At 46.6% G+C, this 26852-nt stretch overlaps 1 protein-coding gene across 1 annotated transcript in view; it reads left to right on the top strand.

The window, feature by feature from the left end:
• The window catches only part of Zfrp8 (Zinc finger protein RP-8), a 53426-nt gene that overhangs the window by 1081 nt on the left and 25493 nt on the right, over positions 1 to 26852 (top strand). Inside the window, exons 2-3 of the mRNA XM_068352694.1 lie at positions 10042 to 10181; positions 22357 to 22480. Coding sequence (XP_068208795.1) covers positions 10042 to 10181; positions 22357 to 22480 — 264 coding nt within the window. The remainder of the gene's footprint in view (positions 1 to 10041; positions 10182 to 22356; positions 22481 to 26852) is intronic.

Raw genomic sequence — 26852 nt, 5'->3', positions numbered from 1 at the left:
ATACGATAGTGTTAGGGGTTCGCAGAGGGGCGTTAGCTAAGTAGGTAAGGACACGGCTTGTAGGGTAGGTTAGGGGGGAAAGTATAAGTTAGTTGATGTCCGTTTTTAATCACTGAGTGAGGAACTGGCCGCTTATATACAAAGGCTCCTGACGGTGTAAGGGGGTTTCGCCAGTGGGCGTTATCCCCCGTTAGGTAAGTAGGTAAGGACACAGCTTGTAGTTTAGGTTAGGGGGGATGTTTAGGGTAGATGATTACCATTTTTTATGCACATGGGAGGAACTGGCCGCCGATATACAAAGACTCCTAAATTTCTCCTGTTCCCCTTATATAACATTGAAAAAATTAATGTACTGCATTGTAATGGTAACCAGACACCAGTCTGAAATGGCCAAGCTACAACCCTAGTTGGAAAAGCAAGATGCTATAAGCCCAAGGGCTCCAACAAGGGAAAATAGCCTTGGGAGGAAAGGAAATAAATAAATGATAAGACCAAGTTAACAATAAATCATTCTAAAAACAGTAACAACGTCAAAACATATATGTCATATATAAACTATAAAAAGACTTTTGTCAGCCTGTTCAACATAAAAACATTTACTGCAAGTTTGAACTTTTGAAGTTCTATTGATTTAACTACCCGATTAGGAAGATCATCCCACAATGAATTGCGCTCTAACCTGTTTTGTCATCCTTGAAAATTTGCAATCCTTTTCTCACTTATCACCTACCATAACCTATTTTGCCATTATCGCTGGTGTAGTGTATGTATTCATCCTTGTCTATTTTTTTGGCTTTTTAGTTTATTTGTTGTTTTTATCTCAGTTTAATTAATGCTATAAGATTTTTCTGGGTCGACCTGTGGCGGCCGGTGAAAAGAGTCCTTCTTATATACCTTTTCTGATAAAACCTTCCAATTATACCAGAGAAAGATAAAAGCATGGAATGCTGAGGTTACAACCCTTGCGCGAGCACCTATAGTACATTGGATTCCTCTTTGGTTATGGCTTATTTTTCCTTTGCTTACACATACACCAAATAGTACAGTGGTAATGTGTTTGCCAAGCATTCGCATGGCGGAAGATTGATCTCAGCTCTGGACCGTGAGTTTAAGCTGTTTACTGGGGAGGCCTTTCCTGTGCTTGGGATCTACAATGGCGGGTTGGGCTTGCCTGGTTGATGTTCTGGTGAAACTGAAACCAAATATACATATCTCATTACCATGTTTTATCATTGCTGTCATTTTGATATTAATGTTCGGAGTTAGTTGTTGAATTGGCTACACACAATAAAACATTTTAGAGAACATAAAATGACTTTGTTCCGTAACCGATATACAAACCACGCTATTTACATAGGGTTTCCTTTCGGCGTAGCTGAAATGACGAGCCATTAAAGTTTTAACGAGGGTTTAACTACCCCTGCGCTAGTTAGCGGGGGGGGGGGGGTGTAGGAGAGCGGTAGCTAGCTACCCCTTCCCCCTCCACACACCGGTGAGCTGCCTCACTTCACTTTTGGCTCGGACGATGTACAGATGTTCTTTCGCGTCTTGCATATTGACAGCCTTAATTTGTTTGCTTTTTCTTCCAGTGTGTGTTTGTTGAAGTTGGCATCTACCTTTGCTTTCCACCATGTGGAAATGCCTTGGACTTCCCGATCGCCCCTGCGGAACTTTTATGTCGGCGATCGAGACAGACCCACTCTTTGCCCGCAGTGTCGAGGTCAACGGTGTAGTAATGATAATCTATGTATGGAATGTCGGGAGTGGCCTACCTCCCAGTGGGAGAAGTTTGCGCGGCGGTGTAAGAAGAATTCTAAGAGATACCGTTCTTCCCCCCAGGGGAAGGAAGGCTCCAAGGACTCTTCTTCTGTTGCCCGAACCTCCTCTGAAGCTACCACTCGTTCGGTCTCTTGTGAGAGGCCTCCGAATGGTAGCATAGGCCCTTCTTGTTCCCAAACTCGGTGTGTGGGAGAGGGCGTTACTTCCCATAGCAAGGCAGTTCCCCCTTGCCGCTGGGGGAGGATTTTATTGACTTTGTAGACTATGATCAAACATTGTCTAATAATGATCTCTTCCAGCTTTGGACTTCCTTGGGGCTTAAGGGCTCGCCCTCCAAGGAAGCCCTGATTGATCTGATCCAGTTAGGGGCAGTTGTCCAACAATCGCCGGTAATACCAGAGGTAGATCCTTTGGCTATTGATGACCTTGTTGTGACAGAGGCGTCTGACGGGTCGGGTCAAACCCCTGCTGATACTGTTGCTGTTGCTGCTGAAGACCCAGGGTCCCCCTCCGAACATCTTTCGAGGGGGAAGCTGGGTCCAACGGTCTCTCCTGCGGTGTTGCTTTCCCTCAGGGGAGTGCACTAACAGAGGCTCCTCTTCGGAGGACCGACGATGCTGATACCCTGCCACGTGGTCGCCTTCGCCATAAGGCTCGCCCTCCTCTTCGTCGCCGAGGCCTTCCTTCTCCTTACAAGGGAGTCAAGAGGCTCCTCCTCTTTGGGTCATCCTCGTCGTCCCCTGCGGAGGATTCTTCTCGTCGGGAGCAGACCGTAACAGGAGCACCTCTGGACCTCTCTGCTGATCGTTCGCGATCTCCTGTGCCTGCCAGATCTCCCTTGCCTACCCAAGCACCGGTCCCTTCGGGGCAGAAGGACTTCTCCCACAATGTGGGTGAGGCCCTTCCGCGCCAGTTTACACCTGTGTGCCCATCTGAAGTGCGCAAGCGCCGCCACTCACCTGATCGCCAACGCCCTCCTGCTCGCCAACGCCCTCCTGCTCGCCAGTGCTCTCCTGCTCGTCAGCGCCCTCCTGCTCGCCAGCGCTCTCCTGCCATAGAGTCTCCTGACTCTCCTTGCCAGCGCTCTCCTGTTCGCCAGCGCTCCCCTGCTCGTCAGCTCTCTACGGCAGATGAGTCGTCAGACTCTTCTTGCCAGCGCTCTTGCACCCTTCTGATCGTCAGCGCTCTCCTGATCGTCAGCGCTCTCCTGATCGCCGACGCGCCCCTGTTCGCCAGCGCTCTCCTGATCGCCAGCTTTCACCTGCTCAGCGATCGCCTGCACGCTCGCGCACTTCAGCCCCTGCTGCGCGTCAACAGTCTCCTGAGCGCCGCCCACATCCCGCGCATCAGCACACTGCAACACGCCCAGTTCCTGATACGCGCCCAGCGTGCCAACGCTCGCCCACGATCTTCGGATCTGGGCGCTGGCAAGGACATTGTTCCTCTGCCTCGTCAGCATTCCCCTACGCGCCGACCACCGCCTGCATTCCAGTCTCCAGCACGCACTAGAGTGCATATGTGCCCGCGCGCCCACGAACCAGATCCTGAGCCCGCCCACGAGACTTCACCATCGAGACCTTCAGCCCCGATGTGCCATCCTACGCGCCAGCATTCTCCTGCGCCCCCGCGCGATTCTTCACCTGTGCACGAGCGTTCATCAACGCGCCACCGCGCCCACGCTTATGATCGCCACAGGGCTCCGACCCGTCCACGCGCCAACTCTCCTGTACGCGGTCGGTCGCCCACGCGTTCCATGCATCATCGATCTCCAACGCGCCGTCGTCCGCCAGCACTCCGTCACTCGCCTAGGCCACATCGTTCGCCTACGCTCCATCACTCTCCTGATCGCCAGCGATCACCCAGGCTCTCCCGCTCGCCTGCGCTTTCACGCACACCCTCGCCTGCGCGCCCTCACGCGCCTGCTCCCTCATTTACACGCGCCTGCGTGCCAACGGTCGCCGGCTCGCGATCCAGCGCCCGCGCGCGACCCCACGGTTCTGCCATCGCGCGAGCACCAGCGCGAACCAGCGATCCTTCCATCGCGCGATCGCCAGCTCGAACCACCGATCCGCCCATCGCGCGAGCACCAGCGCGATTCCCGCTGGGTTTCGCAGCGCGCCCAACCTTGCGAGGCACCAGGCCCGCATACTTCTAAGTCATCCTCGCGATCGCCATCACGGAAGTGCCGAGCACGCATCCAGGAACAAGAAGAGTCTTCAGAGAGGTCCGGACAACTTTCTTCTTCCCTTTCTTCTTTCCAGACAGGACCTGTAGTATCCACTCCGAAGGATCAACCGATCCCCTTCCCTCCAGCGGGGATCACTGACACTGCGTCAGTCAGCCGTCAGCCTTGGTTCGGTTCCCTGATGAAAGCGGTGGTGCAGGCTATGAAGCCAGCTCTCGCTGATCTGGGACTGAAACCAAAGGCTCCCTTGCCCCCACTGAAGAGAAGGAGAGGAGTGGACTTCTCGGTGACTTCTCCCCGGGTTAAGCTGGCTCCCAAGAGGTCCGTCGGGAAGGCCTCATCCCCCTCGCAGACGCTTTCTCCTCCTGTGGATGAACCTGTCCCGTCCTCGGGAGAATCCAGCGAGGTGAGACACACTCCCACAGCACCAATGGGAGGAACCCCACCTCAAGGAAGAGAAACGTCTCGCGTAGGAAGTACCTTCCAGACCACTTTGCTGGAGTCCTGTATCCCTCCCAGGAGGGAGCCCAAGGACTCCAAGACGTTACCCAAATCATCGTCAAGGGTTCGTCCAGAGCCAGCCCTTCCCCCGAGAGAACGCCCGCATTTCTCCCCATGAAGAGCCAATGGGGACAGGAGACTTAGCTGCCAGTCCACAAGGAGGAGAGCAGCGAGAATCGGAGCACGCCTTCTGGCAGGTCCTTGGACTAATGAGGCAACTCAATAGTTTCAAGGATCCCGAGACCGCCCCTCGCGAAGGCAAGGATACGGTCCTGGACCAAGTTTATGGCACTCAGAAGACCCCCAAGACCAGTGCAGCCCTGCCCTGGTCCCAAGGGATGAAGAGTGCCAGGGACAAGGTCGAGGGCCAGCTTTCCGAGCTTGCCTCCTCCAGCCGTTCTCCTGCCGGGAACAAGCTCCTCCGATCTCCTCGCGTACAGCAGAGGAGGTACTTCGAGATCATGGAGGAGCCTTGTTTAACTCTTCCCCTGCACCACTCCGTGGAAGAGCTCGCTCACCAGGGGTCTCTCTGTGGAGAAACTAAATGCCCGGCAGGTGACATTCACAGCGTCGGAGGTCCTGAGCCAGGAGAAGGTCGCGAAGTGTGCCATGCAGGCCACTTCGTGGCTGGATGTCTGGCTAGGATCTCTGGGCATCCTATTGCGCTCTGAGGACTTGTCCAAGGAGAGCAATAGGAAGGCCCTGGAGACCTTCCTCCTCTCAGGAACGCGCTCCATCGAGTTTTTAGCTCACCAGGTCACTAACCTTAGGGCTGACTCGATCCTCAAGCGCCCTGACACGGTGACCGAGAGTTTCCACCCGAAGGTCCCCGCGATGGATGTCAGCAAGCTCAGACACTCCTCCATCATTGGAGGAAGCCTGTTCGAGCCCAAGGACGTAGAATGGACAGCTGAGAGGTGGAGGAAAACGAGTCAAGATTCGCTCTTCCAGAAGGCCCTTACATCCCGGCCCTACAAGCCTCCAGTTCCTCAACAACAACAGCAGCAGCCTCGCAGGACACCGAAGCAGGCTCCGGCAGCCAAGACCAAGGTGTCTAAACCGCAGCCCTTTCCTGTCAAAGACAAGTAGGGCACAAAGTCCTCCAGGGGAGGCAAAAATCCTAGAAGGAGCGACCGAGGCCGCAAGCGCTATGATTGGCAATCCCCCTGCGTGTCCACCCGTGGGGGGATGCCTTCAAAGTTGCGTGCTCAGGTGGCAGCAACTCGGGGCCGATTCTTGGACGACCTCTGTGGTCGGACAAGGATATCGCGTCCCGTTCATTTCATCTCTACCTCCCCTGACAGCGAATCCAGTGTCGTTGAGCTCCTATGCCACGGGATTGGCAAAGGGGCTAGCCCTTCGGGCAGAAGTCAAGACCATACTCAAGAAGAATGCTCTCCAGGAGGTCGTGGACGGCTCCCCAGGCTTCTTCAGTCGACTCTCTTGTAAAGAAGGCGTCTGGAGGCTGGAGACCCGTCATCGACCTCTCAGCCCTGAACAAGTTTGTCAAGCAAACTTCGTTCAGCATGGAGACAGCAGACACGGTCAGACTTGCAGTGAGACCGCAAGACTTCATGTGCACACTGGATCTGAAGGACGCGTACTTCCAGATCCCAATCCATCTGTCTGCCAGGAAATACCTATGTTTCAGCCTAGACAACAAGATCTACCAGTTCAAGGTACTGTATTTCGGTCTCTCCACAACACCTCAGGTGTTCACCAGCGTGTTCACACTGATATCTTCATGGGCGCACAGGAACGGCATCCGTCTCCTTCGTTATCTGGACGACTGGCTGATCCTGGCAGACTCGGAGTCGACCCTTCTTCGACACCGAGACAGGCTTCTGGGAATTTGCCAAGATCTAGGGATCATGGTAAATCTCGAGAAGTCCTCTCTGCTCCCAACACAGCGACTGGTATATCTAGGCATGATATTAGACACCGATCTCCACAGAGCCTTTCCATCAGACAACAGGATAGCAAGGCTGAGGATGGTTGCAAAGCCTTTCCTCAGTCGAGAAGACCTTCCAGCCCAATCGTGGTTACGTCTGTTAGGTCACCTAGCCTCCCTGTCCCGTCTAGTTCCCAACGGCCGCCTCAGGATGAGATCTCTGCAGTGGCGGCTCAAGTCCCGGTGGCATCAAGGCAACGATTCCCCGGACTTCCTGGTCTCAATAGGACATGCGGAACGGACGGACCTGCGGTGGTGGCTGGCCGACGACAACCTCCGAAAGGGAGTGGATCTTCTCGTCCTTCCCCCGGATTTGATGCTGTTTTCGGACGCGTCAAAAGAAGGGTGGGGGGCCCACGTTCTGAACCAGAGGGCCTCAGGCCTATGGTCAGAATCAGGGGCCTCAGGCCTATGGTCAGAATCAGGGGCCTCAGGCCTATGGTCAGAATCAGAAAAGTACCTCCACATCAACCTGCTAGAGCTGAAGGCCGTTACTCTGGCCCTTCAACAGTTCCAACAGACCCTGGCGGGCCACTCTATAGTTGTGATGAGCGACACCACGGTAGTGGCTTATATCAACAAGCAGGGAGGTACCTTTTCACAACAGCTATCCCATCTTGCAGTAGAGATACTGAGATGGACCGAAGTCCACTCGATACGTCTATCAGCTCGCTTCATTCCTGGGAAAAGGAATGTGCTCGCAGACAATCTGAGCAGAGTTTCGCAGATAGTAAGTACCGAGTGGTCTTTGGATCCTCAAGTAGCCAACAAAGTCTTGACTTTGTGGGGTTCCCCGGCAGTGGACTTGTTCGTGACAGCCTTGAATTTCAAGCTGCCGCTGTACTGCTCCCCAGTCCCGGACCCCAAGGCACTCTGGCAAGATGCCTTCCAACAACGGTGGGACAACATTGATGTCTACGCCTTCCCACCGTTCTGTCTGATGAGAAGGGTGCTCGACAAGACCAGACTATCGGTCAACCTGTCGATGACCTTAATAGCTCCGCTATGGCATCATGCAGAGTGGTTCCCAGACCTTCTGCAGCTCCTGACGCAACCCCCGAGAGAGCTTCCCCCATGACACGAGCTACTCAGACAACCACACTGGAACATCTTCCACAAAGCCGTAGCATCGCTTCGGCTTCACGCCTGGAGACTATCCAGAGAGGCTTTTCGCAACAAGTAGCGGAAAGGCTGTCTTGACACCTGCGAAAGTCATCCACAGGTGTCTACCTGGCGAAGTGGAGTCTTCTGTGGTTGGTGTCGTGGGAGGGGTATCTCTCCCCTCGATGTTTCTATTCCAGCAATAGCGGAGTTCCTCGTTTATGTGCGGGAGGAAATGCGCCTTTCGGTCTCGGCGGTGAAAGGCTATCACTCAGCCTTAAGCCTTGCCTTCAGGCTGAAAGGAATAGACATTTCCTCCTCGCTGGAACTTTCCTTACTCATACGTAGCTATGAGCTTACCTGCCCTCAGTCGGAAGTGAGACCGCCTCCTTGGAACGTATTTTGGGTCCTCAGGGCTCTGAAGAGAACTCCATTACGCCAGGCATCTGACCAACACCTGACTTGGAAGACGGTATTCCTGCTCGCTCTGGCTTCGGCCAAGCGAGTCAGTGAACTTCATGGTCCCTCATACGACATCGCCCATTCAAGGGGATGTGGGGAGGTAACGTTCAAGTTTGTCCCTGAGTTTGTTGCCAAGACTCACAACCCTGGAGTTCCGGACCCACGGTTCGACTCCTTCAGGGTTGTGAGTTTCCGCTCTGTAACAGATGACCCAGATCATCTGCTACTCTGCCCAGTGAGAAGTCTGAGACGTTATCTGAAGAGAACAGCTGCAGCCCGTCCCCGCGTGCAAGCCCTGTTTGTGAGCACTGGTAGGACGAAGAGGAGAGTCACCAAGAACACCATCTCAGCCTGGATTCGACGCCCCATCCATCACGCCTTGAATCCAGACCCTCCTCCGTCACGTCGCCCTAGGGCACATGTCAGGGGCATCGCCACATCCCTGGCCTTCAAGAGAAACTTCTCTGTGATGCAGGTTCTACAAGCTGAAGTCTGGAAGCGTCAGACGACCTTCACAGCCCACTACCTGCAGGACGTGACCCACAGGAGCCTCGATACCTTTTCTATTGGCCCTGTGGTGGCTGCACAACAGCTGGTCTAACCTCAGGCTCCTTAATGGACAGATAGCAGAAGGTTGAGGGCACTGTTACCCGGTTTTAGTCTGCGTGAATGAAAAAGTATATCTGGCCCTTACTTCTTTCTTCATCCTCCCCTCTCTTGGGGAATGCAGCATCCTGGGTCTCTGCATATCTGACCGTAAAGCATGCTTCCTTGTGTTCCTAGTATTAAGTACAATACTGTCATGTCCCCCATACCCTGACGAGGTGGTATGGGGACGTCCTAGCCTGGAATTCCATATAAAGGACTTCAGGTCAACTTCCTAGGACGAGTCACACTTCATCTCTCCACACACATTTATGTAGGCCTCTCGTTTCTTGCATAGCAACAAACTTGTGAGGTGCAGGGACTCTTTCTCGAAATGCTGCGCACTCAGATTCTGAGTCCCCGGGTAAGCCAAAGCCAGTAAGGCTGGGGACTTTCCACCCTGCCTAAGGGTAAGTTACCCTATGTAAATAGCGAGGTTTGTATTTCGGTTACGGAACAAATGACAAATTCAAAGATAATTTGTATTTTTCCTAACCATACAAACCTTAGCTATTTACACATATTTGCTCGCCAGCCCTGTCCCCCGAGACAAGTCCTACCTCTAAGTGAAGTGAGGCAGCTCACCGGTGTGTGGAGGGGGGAGGGGTAGCTAGCTACCACTCCCCTACCCCCCCCCCCCCCCCCCCCCCCCCGCTAACTAGCGCGGGGATAGTTAAACCCTCGTTAAAACTTTAATGGCTCGTTATTTCAGCTACGCCGAAAGGAAACCCTATGTAAATAGCTAAGGTTTGTATGGTTAGGAAAAATACAGATTATCTTCGAATTTGTCATTCTCTCTCTCTCTCTCTCTCTCTCTCTCTCTCTCTCTCTCTCTCTCTCTCTCTCTCTCTCTCTCTCTCTCTCTCTCTCTCTCTCTCTCTCTCAAATTTTTCTTTTTTTCAGGAGACAAGCTATTCTAACCATTTTGCAGTTATATGTAGTTTCATATAGGGTTGAAGATATTCTATTTGGAGTACCCTTTCAGATTTGTTTATCTGGTTTGGTGCAGTCTTGGTCTCTACACGATCATTGTATTATTCAACTTTTGGTGGGGTGTAATGTAAGCTTTATTATGTATACTGTATATACATTTTATAACTTGCTTGTCCTCGTTATTAATTTGAATTAACAAGGAAACTAGATTTGTAAAGGAATGTGATTATTGTTTCATTATAATTTATAAAGTATGCATTTTAGGAATCAAGCCAAAAGTCAGTAAACCTTGCAGATAAGTATTGTAGAAAGTACAGTGCCCTCTTGTAAAAATAAAGAATTAAAAGATCCACAGAAAAACATGAAAGTTGAGTTGATACAGATGAAATTGATTGCATAATTTATCACGGACACTCAAGAAATTCTATTTATTAAAAGCTCAGTTGTTTACTTTATGTAAATTCATTCAGTAATTTCATTTCAGGTTGGTGGATATCCAGCTTGGTTGGCTCTCAAGCATCTTCCAAGAACTGAAGATTTGTCATGCAAGAAATGTGGCAATCCTCTGGCCTTTCTGTGCCAGTTGTATGCACCCTACCACGATAAACCTGAATGCTTCCACAGGTAAGATACCAAATACTTTGAATGGATAAGCACTTTTCAAGTCGATTAAATTGTATGTGGGTGAGTTCATTTATATTTTGTTTGGTTTTTATTGATGTAGTATACATAGTCTACATTGCTCTTGTATATAAAGGATCCTTTTCTGATATTTGTTAAGATAATAGTTTGTATTTGAGTATCAACCTTGTTCTGTCAAAAGTTTTGTTTGTTTCGACACTTACTACAGACCTTATGCTATTTATTAGGGGATTATCTTTTGATGAAGCTGGAAGACTAGCCTTTAAGACTTTTAGCAAGGTGGCAATTACCCAAACTGCTAGTTAGCGAGGCTTAGTGATGGTGGCCAGCTACCCTTCTCACTCACACTAGTGAATCCAAGCCACTTTTTCTTTTAGCTCTCTGCTTCCTCCAAAGACTCTGACCATTGATCTTTCAGATCCTTTTTTTTCAGGTGTGTGTGCTCCTACTTCTGCAACCTCATGCGTACTTGTCCAGGGCCTAAAGGCCGCTTTTACGGTACCTTAATGTCCTCCGTCGAGACCGACCCCCCTTTTTTGTAACCGACTTGCAGGGGACGCCCCTGTGACCAGGGTAACACCTGTGAGGGGTGTAGGGAGTGGTCAGCCTCCCTGTGGGAGAGATTTGTGTGTTGACGCAAGAAGTATTCCAGGATGGATTCTTGGCCTTCAGGGTCTTCCTCAAACTCAAGAGCAAAGAAACCTCTGACATCTTCCTTGACCCCCGGTCTCTTCCCGAAGCTCCTGTTCACTTGATCTCTTTCGAGGGGCGGTTGAGTAACAGCGTAGACCAGCTAACTCCAGGGCAAGCTGCTGCTGCTTCCTCTAGAGAAGCAACTTTGGCCCCTCCCTTGGGTGAGTCTTCCTCACTTTCTGATTTGTTGCAGGTTTGGCCGTAGCTGGTTGTTGCAGGGCCGCCTTCCAAAGATGTTTTGGTGGAACTTCCTATAGAAGTCGTACCACTGGAGCTTCAACCCATCTCCAGGCCACCACCGAAAGACAAGGAACCTCCTATGGTTGGAAAAGCAGGATGCTATATGCTATGGGGCTCCAACAGGAAAAATAGCCCATTGAGGAAAGGAAACAAGAAAAATAAAATATATTAATTACAGAAACAACATTAAAATAAATATTTCCTAAATAAATTATAAAAACTTTAACAAAACAAGAGGAAGAGAAATAATATAGAATAGTGTGCCCAAATGTACAAATCCCTCAAGCAAGAGAACTCTAACCCAAGACAGTGGAAGACCATCGTAGAGAGGCTATGGCACTACTCACGACTAGAGAACAATGGTTTGATTTTGAAGTGTCCTTGTCCTAGAAGAGCTGCTTACCATAGCTAAAGAGTCTCTTCTACTCTAACCAAGAGGAAAGTGGCCACTGAACAATTACAGTGCAGTAGTTGACCCCTTGGGTGAAGAAGAATTGTTTGGTAATCACAGTGTTGTCAGGTGTATGAGGAGAGAGGAGAATCTGTAAAGAATAGGCCAGACTATTCGGTGTATGTGTAGGCAAAGGGAAAATGAACCGTAACCAGAAAGAAGGATCCAATGTAGTACTGTCTGGCCAGTCAAAGGACCCCATTACTCTCTAGCAGTAGAGAGGTTCAAACTTCCACAGGATGGCAGAAACTTTCCAGACCTTTGCTGGAGGACTACCTGCCATCACACACAGATAGTGCCCAAGAACTCCTAGGCATGAGCAGCTCTCCTTCAAGAGAGAGGTAGGAGATTTCTAGTTGCAGGAATGTCAGCAAGCGACATTCCCTCATTTGACAATCACAACTCAACCCAGGCTCCTATAGGTGAGAGCTTGGAGGTGGATGAAGACATGGACTCTAAGGATGGCTACCTCCTTAGGGTCGCTAGTCCTAAGTCCAGCTCAGATGCCGAGCGGAGGGTGTCTGAATACTCCTTCTGGCAAGTCCTAGCCTACATGAGGGCCATCAATAGGTTGGCTAACCCTGAGACGGCTCCTCGGGAAGGCAAAGACACGATCTTGGACCATAGATATGGTACCCAACAACTACTGAAGGCCAATGCAGCCCTGCCCTGGTCGAAGGGATTAACAGCAGTCAGAAAGAAAGCGTTCTCACAGATCACTGGCTTCTCTGGCTCGCTTCGAGCAGTCTTGTCCTCCAAACTCATCCCGCCTCCCTCTATCCACCAGAGGAGATATTATGAGGTCACGGAGGAACCCCTTCTGACTTTGCCTCTTGATTCCTCCGTAGAGGACCTCTCAACGGGGGTCCCATTCGAGAGGCTTTCTGGGCTCTCAGCCTTGTTTTCAGCGTCTGAGATCCTGAACATGGAGAAGGTGGCGAAGTATGCCATGCTGGCTACTTAGTGGTTTGATCGGTTGTTGGGATCAGTGGGCCACCTTGTTAGAACTGTAGATTGGTCCAAGGAGTCTACAAAGATGTCCATGGAAACCATTCTCTTGTTGGGCACTTGAAACTTGGAATTCCTCACCCACCAGGTTGTTAACCTATGGGCGAACGCATTTCTTAGGAGGCAGTATGCTATGGTTGAAAGGTTCTACAGGCATGTCCCCAAGGCCGAGATCGGTGCTCTTTAAGCCAGAAGAGGTCGAGAGGGCAGCTGAGCGATGGTGGAAGTCTTTCAAGGACTCTCTTCTCCACAGGGCATCACTCTAAAGACAGTGATCCTACTCGCTTTGGCTTCAGCCAGAAGTTTGTGAATTTCATGGTCTCTCTTATGACATCGCTCATTCAAGTGGATGGGGAAAGGTAAGTCTCAGCTTCGTCATTGAGTTTATTGCAAAGACTCAAAATCTGGGGTTAGCGGATCCTAGATTCGATTCCTTCCGCATTAAGAGTCTCTGTTCTGTAACCGATGACCCAGATCAACTGTTACTATGCCCATTAAGGAGTTTAGGTACTGTTTTACCTCCAAAGGACATCTGTAGCTTGCCCCCGAGTGTCGGCACTCTTCGTCAGCACGGGGAAGGTCAAGAGAAAGATCACAAAGAACACCCTCTCGGCTTGGATTCACAATGTCATTGACCTGGCCCTGAATCCCGATCCTCCTCTTATACGTCAACCCAGAATTCACGACGTCAGGGGCATTGCAGCGTCCTTGTTATTCAAGGGTGGTTGTGGAAGCATCAGACGACCTTCACCACCCACTACCTGCAAGAAGTAACCCACAGGAATATGGAAACTTTTTCCATTTGTACTGTGGTGGCTGCACAAGTGGTTCTACACCTGAAGCTTCTTGATGGACAAGTAGCAGAGGGTTGAGGGCAAAGGTTATCTGGCATTAGTCTGGGATGAATGTTCAAGAATCACTGGCTCTTTCTTTTCTTCAACTTCCCCTCTCTTGGGGAAGCAGCACCCAGGGTCCTCTGCAAAGCTGAACTCATTTACCTGCAGGTAAACCATTTCCCCTTGTGTAACCTGGTATTGTTTCAATACTTGTTGCTTCCCCATACCCTAACGAGGCGGGTATTGGGTAATGTCTTGGTAACCCTTGAAAATTCCTATGACTCAGAAGAGTTCTTTCGTAGACAGTCACATTGCTAGTATCACAAGTACACAGCTTGTGTAGGCTGTGGACCATGTTTAAAGGTTATTACTGTTCTTAAAATATTTTGTTTTAATTGTTCATTACTTCTCATATAGACTACTGTAGTTTATTTCCTTATTTCCCTAACTCACTTGGCTATTTTTTCATGTTGGAGCCCTTGGGCTTATAGCGTCCTGCTTTTCCAACTAGAGTTGTAGCTTAGCTAGTAATAATAATAACAATAGTGATTATTTTGCTGATCGGGGCAGACATTGGGACCCTAGAAAGTGTCCCATTTGTTTGAAGTGGATCAATTTTGCCCTGAATGCTGATCCACTGGTGGAAGATTTGAGAGCTAAGGCTGTTTTTTCCTTGCCATATGGGTGAAAATATTCGCTAAGATTGCAATAGATTATTCAAGCATTTATGATAAGGAGAAAAATAAATGGTATATTTTATGGATAATCAAGATAATTTTGTATACTTCAATACAAAATTCCTAGTTGTAGGGGTACTGTCCCCAACTCTTTTGAATGGTTTCATCCAGATCTATCTTTAATATGCATCTACCAAGGCACTTCCCCCAGTTTTGGGAGGTAGCCATCATAAAAAACAAAAACAAAAGGGGACTTTTCTTCTCATAGCTCCTCCTAGCCTGACAAGGGATTCAGCCAATTTTGGTTGGTAACGCTAGGGTACCAGAGCCCACCCTCCCTCTATTGTCCACCACAAATGAAGCTTCATATGCTGAATCCCATACTGCTGCTACCTCAGTAGTTACCAAGGCAACCGGAGGAAGCAACAGGACCTATTGGAACTTCATCAAAATTGCTCGCCCATTCATTCCTATTTCTAGCACACACTTTTGCCTCTCACATCTATCTTCCTATCACCTAGAGCTTTCTGCACTCCATCCATCCACTCAAACCTAGGCCCTCCTCTTGTACTTTTTCCATCATCACTTGCATTGATCACCTTCTTCAGCAAATGGGAATTTTCCATTCTTTCAACATGGCCAAGCCACCTCAACACATTCATATCCACTCTAGCTGCTAAATCATTTCTTACACCTGTTCTCACCCTCACTACTTCGTCCCTAACCCTATATAATCAAGATACACCAGCCATACTCCTCTGACACTTCGTCTCGAACACATTCAATTTCTGCCTTTCCGTCGCTTTCATTCCCCACAACTCCGATCCATACGTCACAGTTGGTACAATCCCTTTCTCATACAGAACTCTCTCTGCATTTATTCCTAACCATCTATTCTTTACCACTCCCTTCACTGCTCCTAACACTTTAAATCCATCATTCACTCTCTGACGTACATCTGCTTCTACTCAACCATTTGCAGCAACAACAGACCACAAGTACTTAAAATGAGCTACTTCCTCAAGTACCTCACCATTCAACATACATTCAACCTACCACCACCCTCCCTTAATCATAATCTTACTCTTACCCACATTAACTCTCAATTTCCTTCTCTCACACAACCTTCCAAACTGTCACTAATCGACCTAGCTTTTCCTTCGAGTCTGCAATCAGTACTATATCATCTGCAAACAACAACTGATTTACCTCCCACTCATGGTCACTAATCTTCTTCTTCTTTGTCTGCATCTTTTCCCACATTATGTGGGGTTGATGTTTCTGGCCAGCGTTCTCTATCTACCTCTGTCCCACACTTCATCTTATATACAGTATACCCTAGCATTAATTCTAATCTCACAATTTCCACTGGTCATATTGGTTTTGACTAATTTTTCATGGCCGGATGCCTTTTCTCCTGCCAACCCTCCCCATTTACCCGGGCTTGGGACCGGCACCAAGTTGAGGCTGCCTTGCCCCCCTCAGTGGCTGGGTTCATGGTCACTAATCTATCATTTTAAATATTTAACTTAGCCGGTGAATATATAATAGCTGAGCCTCCGGCGGCTCGACAGAAAAACACAAAAACTCGCGAGCGATCGCTATGAAGGTTGCGGGTGTGCCCACTAGCGCCAACTATCGGCCAGATACCGCATATGCATGTAAACAGACCCAATTCTTCTCTGTCGGTCTGATCGACAAGATGTACCATTACTCGCTGTTAACCTGGAGTTTTTCAACAGTCTTGGTGAAGTACTTCCTTTTGGTTTGAGCTTTTGCAGTGCAGGTGTTTTATCTTCAACTTAAATCTTGAACTTTTTTTGGATAGGTTTAATTGTTGATGACTTTGGATTGTTTTTTGGACTTTCTTTGACTTTTAAAAATGGCTGACCCTTCCCTTAGTATGGAAGTGTGTTTTAGGCTTTTAGCAATTATCTTATCACGTTATAAATTGTTGTTGTTAATTATAGATTTTCCTCTATATATTTTATATCTCAACCGCCTTTTTAGGCCTCTTCGATTAGCTTTCCATTTATAATAAACATCAAGATAAATTTTAATGATTTGTTTATATGCGACCTTACCTATTCCTCCCCTAATCCGAGAGTAGGCGGTCCTAACTTGGAAACCGAAGTTAAACAACGTTGAGCCCTTTCAATCGTAAATAACTTTTACAGAGCAAATGATTTAAAACTTATTAAATGAATATTTTTTAGTAGATATTTTATGAAAGATTTTCTTTGAATAGTCTTCGTACTGTTTCAAAGATGAACTAACGTTTGGTTTATTTATGCTACGCAGTTTGCGCTCTATCGTTACGATAGAGAGAGAGAGAATCACGGTTTCACTTTGCAGAAAGAGTAAATCGATTCTGACGTTTTGTTCATTCTTCTTTCAAACTTAAATGTTTTAAATACTAATTTAAAGGAACTTGTTAATTTTCAATTTCTTAGTCCTTTCAGTTTTTTCCTTTGGTCAAATAACCTGTTTATTGACGAAAGGTGTGTGGGCTTTTCTCTACGGTGTGAAATCAAGAGAGAGAGAGAGAGAGAGAGAGAGGAAGAGAGAACGTTCCGATCTTTATTCTCGTCCCAAGCGAGTAACGTTCTCGAGTCAGTTTTTTACTCTCGTCCCAAGTCTCTGTACGGGGAGAAAGGATAAAACGTTTTTAGTTTTTATTCTCGTCCCAAGGCACTGTACGGTGAGAGATTGAAAACGTAGTTTTGAATGAACTAGTGTTTAGTCTCCTCCCCAGTCACTGATCTTTTTATCTTAATATATGTTTACTGTTTTTTGCTTGTATTAATGTGCTTACATTATACGACTTATTTCGCAATTATAACCTTTTGATGTAGGGTAGAATTGCGTGCTTCAGGTAGAAATCAGTTTTATTCATGCCCAATGTGAATTGTTGAAAAATTCGATTTCAGTGAAGTAAGTGTAAAACAGAAAATCGTAGTGATAAAGTGATAATTGCGCAAAGTGTTATCAGTGTTGCGACCGAGGGTTCGTCTGTTCGTGCCTGTCGTTCGCCTAGTCCGGGACCTCTTGCAAGCTCCCAAGCCCCAGGAAGAAGTAATGTCGTACGACTTATGGGTTCGAGAGGCCTTGATCAGCGAACAGACGTTCCCTCTATGGTTTCAGGTGTGTCTCATCAAGACCGCCCCTACCATAAGACGAGCGAGACGATTTTCTCCTCGTCATCCGAAGGCTTTTGGCGTAAGAAACCGTGGAGCAAGGTTTCGAGGCCCTTAAAGCGAAAGTCAGTCCCTTCAGGACAGGTCCAGCGTCCTGGTTGTAGCCATTGGGACAGCTCTGACCCTATGCAGTCATCGGAAGACTGCTCGCCGCCTAAACAAAAGCGTAACACAGGCTCCGAGAGTCTTATTGTAGGCAAGGTTTTGCAGTCACAGACGTTACCCTCGTCTCTTACCGCACCCATTCCCGTTGATCCTAAATGGGTTGTACTGCAAGACATGCAGAATAAGCTTGCCTCTCTTATGGAGGACTATTCTGCTGAGCAGGTTCACGATGATCCTCGCCGCTTAGCTGATCGAGATCCTGGCCGTCAGCCGCCCAAACGAGCCTTTGCTCGTCCTGTTGACATTGACGTTACAAAGTCACGTCAATCATGTTTTGTAGAGCCTCACTCGATGCAGTCCCGTGTTGACTCTCAGCCGCTTGTGGACGTTCAGCCGCTGCCGCTTGCTCTTGTTGACGTTCAGGACTTTCGCCAACCAGCATAGTTGACTTGTTTTGACGTTGAGCGTCAAGCACCGCAGTCAAGAGTTGTTTTGACTGCTCAGTCTAGGCAGTCAAGGCAGTCTCGAGTTGACGTCGAGCGTCCTCCCGCACCTGTTGTTGTTGCTGGTCAGTCCTTTAAGCAGTTACATGACATAGCGTCCTTGACTGCTACTGTTGCTCCTTTGCGTGTGGACTCTGCTTGTCAAGCATTGCCACCACGGCAGGTCTCTCCCTTGCTTGAGACTCGGCAATTGTCGGACAAGGTTCCTTCAGATGAGGAAGTTGCTGATCCCCCTCCTACTGATATTCCCTTGAGGACTCTGTCAGACGGAGAGGAGCCTAAAGCTGCTCAGCCCTCTATGGACTTTAAATAAATCATGCTGATTTTTAAGGATCTTTGTCCGGATCTTTTTGTAACTGCTGCTCCTCGTTCGCCTAAACGTCAGAGTTTACACTAGGCCTAGCTACTTCGAAGCCGTTGTTTTCTAAGCTAGTGCTCTCTCGCTCTTCTAAGAGAGCTTTACGTTTGCTAGGCGACTGGTTTTTCACCAGGAGGAGTTTGGGGGAGTCAGCCTTTGCTTTTCCTACTTTTAAGCTGGCTTATAGAGCGAGAGTCTGGTATGACACGGGAGAAGTTCTCGGCTTGGGAGTTCCTGCCTCTGCCCAGATAGACTTCTCAAACCTCATAGACTCTCCCTGGCGCCTGGCCATGAGACGCTCCAAGATTTTATGGTCGGCTTCAGAGCTAGACCATCTCCTGTTAGGAGTTTTTTTTTTTTTTCGAGCGTTTGAAGTTTTGCTGTACAATTATGTCATGCATAAACAAGGCTATCAGGGATGGCTCCAATAATCTGACAGCCACGTTCTCTGCAGAAACAAGTCTATCAGGGATGGTTCCAATGATCTGGCAGCCACGTTCACTGCAGGAGTACGTAAGAGGCAAGTGCGCTCAATGTGTTCATTGTCAAGACAAACTTCACGATGAAGTCTACCAGGCTGTCTTGACAGCATTAATGGAAGGCGACTGGATGGTCTCTCTCGACCTTCAGGATGCATACTTCCACATTCCTTTACACCCGGATTCCCAACCGTTTCTGAGGTTTGTTTACAGGAATGTGGGGTACCAGTTTCGAGCCCTGTGCTTTGGCCTCAGTCCTGCTCCTCTCGTGTTTACGAGGCTCATGAGGAATGTGGCAAAATTCCTCCATCTATCGGGAATCCGAGCCTCCCTGTACTTGGACGACTGGCTTCTCAGAGCATCGTCCAGTCTTTGCTCTCTGCAGGATCTACATTGGACGTTGAGTCTGGCCAGGGAGTTGGGACTTTTGGTCAACCTAGAAAAGTCCCAACTGATCCTATCCCAGATTATTCTATATTTGGGGATGGAGATTCGCAGTCCAGTTTTTTCGGGCTTTTCCGTCTGCCACCCGAATAGAACAAGCCCTGCTCAAAGTCCAACTAATGCTGAAAAGAGAACGTTTGTTCAGTCAGGAGTTGGAACAGTCTCGTAGGGACTCTCTCATCCCTGGAGCAGTTTGTCTCGCTTGGGAGACTACACCTTCGGCCTCTCCAGTTCCATCTAGCCTCTCACTGGAACAAGGACAAGACGTTAGAGACGGTATCATTCCCAGTCTCCGAATCAGTAAAGGCATGCCTGAAATGGTGGGACAGCAATATCAGTCTGAGAGAGGGACTATCCCTAGCAGTCAAGAACCCAAACCACGTGTTGTTCTCAGACGCGTCGGATTTGGGTTGGGGTGCGACCCTGGACGGTCGGGAATGCTCGGGTCTGTGGACCTCAAGTCAGAAGAGCATGCACATCAACGGCAAGGAGCTATTAGCAGTCCACTTGGCCTTGATGAAATTCGAAAGCTTTCTTCGAAACTAAGTGGTAGAAGTCAACTCAGACAACACCACAGCTTTGGCGTACATCTCCAAGCAAGGAGGCACACACTCCCTCACGCTGTACGAGATCGCAAGGGACCTTCTCATATGGTCAAGAAATCGAGGCATCTCCCTGTTGACGAGATTCATCCAGGGGGACTTGAACGTCTTGGCAGACTGTCTCAGTCGGAGGGGTCAGGTGATACCCACGGAATGGACCCTCCACAAGGATGTGGGCAAGAGTCTTTGGGCTACTTGGGGTCAACCCACCATAGACCTCTTTGCCACCTCGTTGACCAAAAGGTTACCAATCTATTGCTCACCAGTCCTAGATCCAGAAGCAATCCACATAGACGCGTTTCTACTGGATTGGTCTCATCTGGACTTATATGCATTCCCACCATTCAAGATAGTCAACAAGGTACTGCAGAAGTTCGCCTCTCACGAAGGGACAAGGTTGACGTTGGTTGCTACCCTCTGGCCCGCGAGAGAGTGGTTCACCGAGGTACTTCAATGGCTGGTAGACATTCCAAGAAGTCTTCCTCTAAGGGTAGATCTCTTACGTCAGCCCCACGTAAAGAATGTTCATCAAAGCCTCCCCGTGCTTCGTCTGACTGCCTTCAGACTATCGAGAGACTCTCAAGAGCTCGAGGCTTTTCGAAGGAGGCAGCCAGTGCGATTGCGAGAGCTAGGAGAGCTTCTACCATCAGAGTATACCAGTCGAAGTGGGAAGTCTTTCGAGACTGGTGCAAGCCAGCATGTGTGTCCTCTTCCAGTACCTCTGTAGCCCAAATCGGAGATTTTCTTTTACATCTGAGAAATGTTCGCTCCCTCTCAGCTCCCACGATTAAGGGCTACAGGAGCATGTTGGCTTCGGTCTTTCGTCATAGAGGCTTAGATCTTTCCAACAATAAAGATCTCCAAGATCTCCTTAAGTCTTTCGAGACCTCTAAGGAACGTCGTTTGGCAACTCCTGGATGGAACTTAGACGTGGTCTTAGGTTCCTCATGTCAGACAGGTTTGAGCCATTACATTCAGCCTCCCTGAAGGATCTCACCCTCAAGACGCTTTTCCTAGTGTGCTTGGCTTCGGCTAAAAGGGTCAGTGAAATTCATGCCTTCAGTAAGAACATCGGCTTTTCTACAGAAAAAGCCACATGTTCACTTCAACTTGGTTTCCTGGCCAAAAATGAACTGCCTTCTCGTCCTTGGCCTAAGTCTTTTGATATACCTTGCCTGTCAGAGATCGTAGGCAACGAACTTGAAAGAGTGCTGTGTCCAGTTAGAGCTCTTAAGTTCTACTTAGCTCGTACTAAGTCCTTACGAGGTGGATCTGAGGCATTATGGTGCTCAGTTAAGAAACCATCATTGCCTATGTCAAAGAATGCTTTGTCACATTTTATCAGATTTTTAATACGAGAGGCTCATTCTCACTTGAACGCTTGCTTAAGGTTAAGACGCACGAAGTAAGAGCTATAGCAACTTCCGTGGCCTTTAAGCAAAATAAATCTCTGCAAAGTATTATGGACGCGACCGTTTGGAGAAGCAAGTCGGTATTCGTGTCATTTTACTTAAAAGATGTCCAGACTCTTTACGAGGACTGCTACACACTGGGTCCATTCGTTACAGCGAATGCAGTAGTGGGTAAGGGTTCTACCACTACATTCCCTTAATTCCAATATCCTTTTAATCTTCTCTTGAAATGTTTTTTAATTGGGTTGTACGGAAGGCTAAGAAGCCTTTCGCATCCTTTTTTGATTTGGCGGTTGGTCAAATATCATTTCTTGAGAGCGCCCAGATTAGGGGTTTAATGAGGTCCTGTTGTATGGGTTGCAGCCCTTGATACTTCAGCTCCTGGGAGTCTTTCAGCATCCTAAGAGGATCGCTGGGCTTCGTGAGGAAGACAGACTAATAAGGCAGAGTAATCGTCTAAGTCAACTTCCTTACCAGGTACCTATATATATTTGGGTTTTGTTATGATATAACTGTCAAAAACTCTAAGCATATACGCTGTAAACTTAGTTAACTCTGGTCTCTACCCACCACCATGGGTGTGAATCAGCTATTATATATTCACCGGCTAAGTTAAATATTTAAAAATGATATTTTAATTATAAAATAAATTTTTGAATATACTTACCCGGTGAATATATAAATTTAAGGCCCCCCTTCCTCCCCGATAGAGACCCAGCGGGATGAGAAGAATTGGGTCTGTTTACATGTATATGCGGTATCTGGCCGATAGTTGGTGCTAGTGGGCACACCCGCAACCTTCATAGCGATCGCTCGCGAGTTTTTGTGTTTTTCTGTCGAGCCTCCGGAGGCTCAGCTATTATATATTCACTGGGTAAGTATATTAAAAATTTATTTTATAATTAAAATATCATGTTTCAATCCTCGGCCAAGCGCTCGAGCATTCACCTCTCTCACAGGTCTACTGTAGTGTAGTAGTAAAATACAAATTTTAGAGAGCACTCTAAATTTCTCCAACCCATTCTATGCTGGATAATATCATGAAGAAATTTAGAATCTTGTTTGCAGTATGTTCTGTATTTGATTATTATGAAAATTATACATATGTTTCTTGCAATGTCGTGTTTAAGGTTATGTAATTTATCTTTGCAGGACAGTGTTTGTGTTCGTCTGTCGTAACTCAGACTGCTGCGAGGAAAATGACGCCTCAAACATTCGCGTTTTCAGATCGCAGCTTCCCAGAGAAAACGATTACTACCGTACCATACCAGCTGAGGTAATATTCAACTTTCTCAACTTTGCTATTTGTCACACAAAGTTACATACAAACTATTTATAGTAAAAAGGTAGCTGAAAGGTAAAGGTAGCTGGTTTCAGTTCCGGTTCCATCAGAATAGATGCTCACCAGAACGTCAGCCGGGCAAGCCCAACCCCCCACTGTGGTGCCCTACCACAGCAGTAGCCTCCCCAGTAAACAGCTTAAACTCACGGTCCTGGGCGGGGATCGATCTCTTGCCACGCGAATGCGAGGCAAACACGTTACCACTGTACTAGCCAGTACTTGAATAATTTTGCTGATCCCTTTTATTTTGTATTTCCTCTCATTGCTTCCATTGCCTGCACATAGATATACAAAAAGTTTTAAGTCATTATGCTTCAATTGCTCTGAATGTTCATGTCTGTAACTATCATTTGTTGTTCTTCCTATAGTACTGTAATGTTATGTATCCAAATCTAATGTGCCCATGACATAAATTGTTTGTGGATCCATTTGTATCTTGTTTTTGTGTTGATGATAATTTGCAAGGCAGAGTTTTTTTTTGTGTTAATTACAGTTTAGATTATGGTAGTAATTGTAGGGAATTATATAATTTTGGATGTTTAATATCTTGAATTTTCTAGGCTATATGTTATTTTTACTTGACAGATTTTGTTTAATGATAATTTGCAAGGCACAGATTTTTTGTGTTAATTACAGTTTAGATTACGGTAGTAATTATAGGGAATTATATAATATTGGATGTTTAATATCTTGAATTTTCTAGGCTATATGTTATTTTTTACTTAACAGATTTTGTTTGATTTCAAAAGTCTGGATACTCAATGTACCAGATAACTTAAAGATCTTCTTTAGTGATTTATTAGATCAAGTATTTTCAGTGTCTTGCTTCTGCATTTTGTTTGTTCCTACACGTAATATAAGCCATCATCCTTTAATAGGAGTAAGACTTTAATGAAGGTGGAATGGCTATTAAACTTTTAACGAGGTAAACGTCGTTACCTGTCGGGTGGAGGAACCCTTACTTTTTGCATTTGCTTTTTCTCTTGACAGTGTTTGTACTGCTCATTTCTGATTGTGAGTCCATGGGTGGACTTGCGGCATTGTCTTAGCATGCTCAGCTGTAATTGTGGCTGCTAGTGAGTAAACCTCATTTGGATTACTATCAACTCTATCTTTTGTAGTGGACATAACTGTTCGCAGTCATCTTGCGATGATTGCAGGAGTCACTTCCTCTTCAGTGAGTGGAGTTTACAAAGAAGAGGGATTTATTAGCATCTGACTTGCCAACACCCAAGCTTATGGCGAAGAAACTTTTTAGTTCCTTCCAAGCTTTTTGGGCAATAGACATGTGGTTAGGCTGACAGAATTTTTATTCTGGGGAAATGGAATGATAGAAATAAACTGAGCTGGAGAGGCCAAATGCTTGGGTCAGAGAAGTCCCTTCTTCATCAAGTGGTGAAGACACCAGTAACTTTGTGAGGTTTCCCAATGATAGACCTGTTTGTAACCAGACCAAACCACAAACTCCCATTCAGTGGATTGTCTGTCCTGAACCCTGCGGCATTCATCAAGGGTACGTTTCAACACCCCTCAGACGAGATGGATATGCAGGATTCCCCTCCGTTTTTGCCTGATCAGAAGATTCCTAAATAGGGTCCTAATAGCACCAAAACTCCGGCTAACCCTATTGGCACTAAGGTGGCACCACTTGGAGTGGTACCCAGACCTAGTCTCCCTCCCTGTGGAAGAACCTTGAAAGCTACCACTGAGGCCAGACCTGTGCACCAGACCTAGTCTCTCTCCCTGTGGAAGAACCTTGAAAGCTACCACTGAGGCCAGGCCTGTGCACCAGACCTAGTCTCCCTCCCTGTGGAAGAACCTTGAAAGCTACCACTGAGGCCAGACCTGTGCCAGCCCCACATGCAAAGATACCACAGTGCACTGTTGTCCCTGTCTTATTCACAAGTGGAGGCTACCCAGTTGGGAAAAAAGGGAAATTTCAAGAACTACGAGAGAGAAGTCCAGATTCCTCAGAGAATCCTCCTCAGCAGTATACCAAGAAATGGTCAGTCTTCTGTGCTTGGTGTCAGGGGAAGGACATCACTACAATACCAGCTTTGGTGTGTGTGATAAAGGTCTTCTTGTTCTCTCTTCTATTAGACATACAGTGGTCATTACCATTGGTTAAAGGTGGCCCGACTGCATTTAGGTCAAGTCTTCCTACTCAAAGGAGGAGTTTCGAACAGCTATTCCCACTCGCGTCTTCCAGAATGGTATGTCAGGGAAAAAAAAAAAAAAACATTCCAGGAAGCTTCAGAGAGAGACTTAACCCGCAAGGTGGTTTTTTTCTCTTGGCACAAGCATTGACCAAGAGAGTCAGTGAAATCCTCTTTATCTCGTACCAGGTCTCACACTTTGAAGGTTGGAGAAAGAATACAGTGATCCCTCGCTACTTCGCGGTTCGACCATCGCGGATTCACCACTTTGCGGATTTTTTTCATAATGCATGTATATACATATATCGCGGATTTTCCGGAAATTTCGAAAATACCGCGATGTGACCGATGGTGCGAGATTGGAGAAAGTAATGAAAATTGAATCATGATTGATTTTCAATATAAATGAAACTTTGAGGAGCAACAAAGATATCATTTGTTAGAGAGATAGAGAGAGGTAGGGAATGGAGGTAGTGAAAAGTAGCCCACAGAGAGAGAGAGAGAGTGTGTTGTTTTAAATGTAATAAACAAAAAAATTTGATAGGTTATAACACATTGGTGCTTATGTAATATCAACTGTATACTGTACTGTAGACGGTTTGAATAAGTTAAGAAATTGTATAAACGATACTTTGTTAGTGTATTCGTACAATCTCAAGAGCGGCAGATAGACGTCACTTGATCTAATCACAGCCAAAAGTAAAACAAAAAGAAGTCAACAATACTCGATTTTTAAAACACACCCGAAATTTAAAAACAAAAGTAGACGCTTTCTTAATGTGCAATTAACTATTTAAAGAGTAGCAATTTTCTAGAATAAAATGATGTTTCCCAAAAAATAGTGGTTTGCTGATGAAATCGGATGCCGTATTTTTAGCAACGATTGAAATGGATGTAAACTCGGCATAATTTTTTCGTTTTGTATTTAATTGACACTAAGGAAACTAATTTTAGTTTCTTCATCTATATGTAAGTATTGTATAACACGAAGAGAGAGAGAGAGAGAGAATGAATCAGCTGTTGTAATCGAATGCCGTGTTTTTGTTTCGTGAGAATTTCATCGCCACGACTAACAACGACATACTTTACTGAACTTTACAGTATTATACAGACTACTGTAATATAATAAAGTAAAATATTTGTAATAACCTATTTTATATGAAATGGGACTATTTTTTTGTTTAAAATTTACATTTACGTATGCAAAACAACTCTCTCTCTCTCTCTCTCTCTCTCTCTCTCTCTCTCTCTCTCTCTCTCTCTCTCTCTCTCTCTCTCTCTCTCTCGTAAATTGTTTTCCTGCTTTGCTACGTATGTATGATTTTATATAGATACGGTAAATAAGGGATTTTGACAAAGGAAAAATCTATTTCTGGGGAGAGACCTGTGGTGCCCGGTGAAAAGAGTCCTTCTTATATATCTTTTCTGATAAAACCTTCCAATTATACCAGAGAAAGATAAAAGCATGGAATGCTGAGGTTACAACCCTTGCGCGAGCACCTTTTGGGTGTCGTGTATAAAGCAAAGGCGCGTGAAATCCACTATTCACAGGTTGTCTTCCATTTAGTTAATTCCTTCGTCAAAGGGATGGGGCGATACAAAGGCCCTAGCCAACCCCCACCGCCACACCACCCACGCCACGACGCGAGCACCATCTGAACAACATCCTTCTTTTTGGAATCTTAAGTGTTGAATTTTTTTGTGGTGCTCTCGGTCTTTTTTATCAATCGTGGATTTATTTTGTCATGTCCGAAGCTCCATCTTCACACATTCCAATGTTAAGTACCATAGTTTGTTTTGACAGTTTTTTATTGTACCGGGCTTTTGTTTTATATCCCGTATAGTCTGTTCTAAAAGCTTTTACTGTAATATCATTATTTATCACTTTCATCATGCGCGTTAAATGCCTTCGTTTGTTTACTGAGCGTACTTTATGATGCCGTCGTTTCAGGCGGCGTCATAAAGAAAAACATTTCATTTGGAAGTCCTAAGAAAAATTAAGTAAAACATTGGTAATAACAAAATCAACATACTGTACTGAATAATCAATATAATCGATGCAAAAACTAACCTATACACATATGTGTAAATGTGTTTGTTTCTTCATTATGATCAGAGATAAACGTAAACAAAACATTGGTTGCCATTTT

The sequence above is a fragment of the Palaemon carinicauda genome, chromosome 29 (genome assembly GCF_036898095.1).
Source record: "Palaemon carinicauda isolate YSFRI2023 chromosome 29, ASM3689809v2, whole genome shotgun sequence".
NCBI classification, from domain to species: domain Eukaryota; kingdom Metazoa; phylum Arthropoda; class Malacostraca; order Decapoda; family Palaemonidae; genus Palaemon; species Palaemon carinicauda.
Note: the sequence above shows the minus strand (reverse complement) of the source record. Positions and strands in the feature narration are given on the sequence as shown.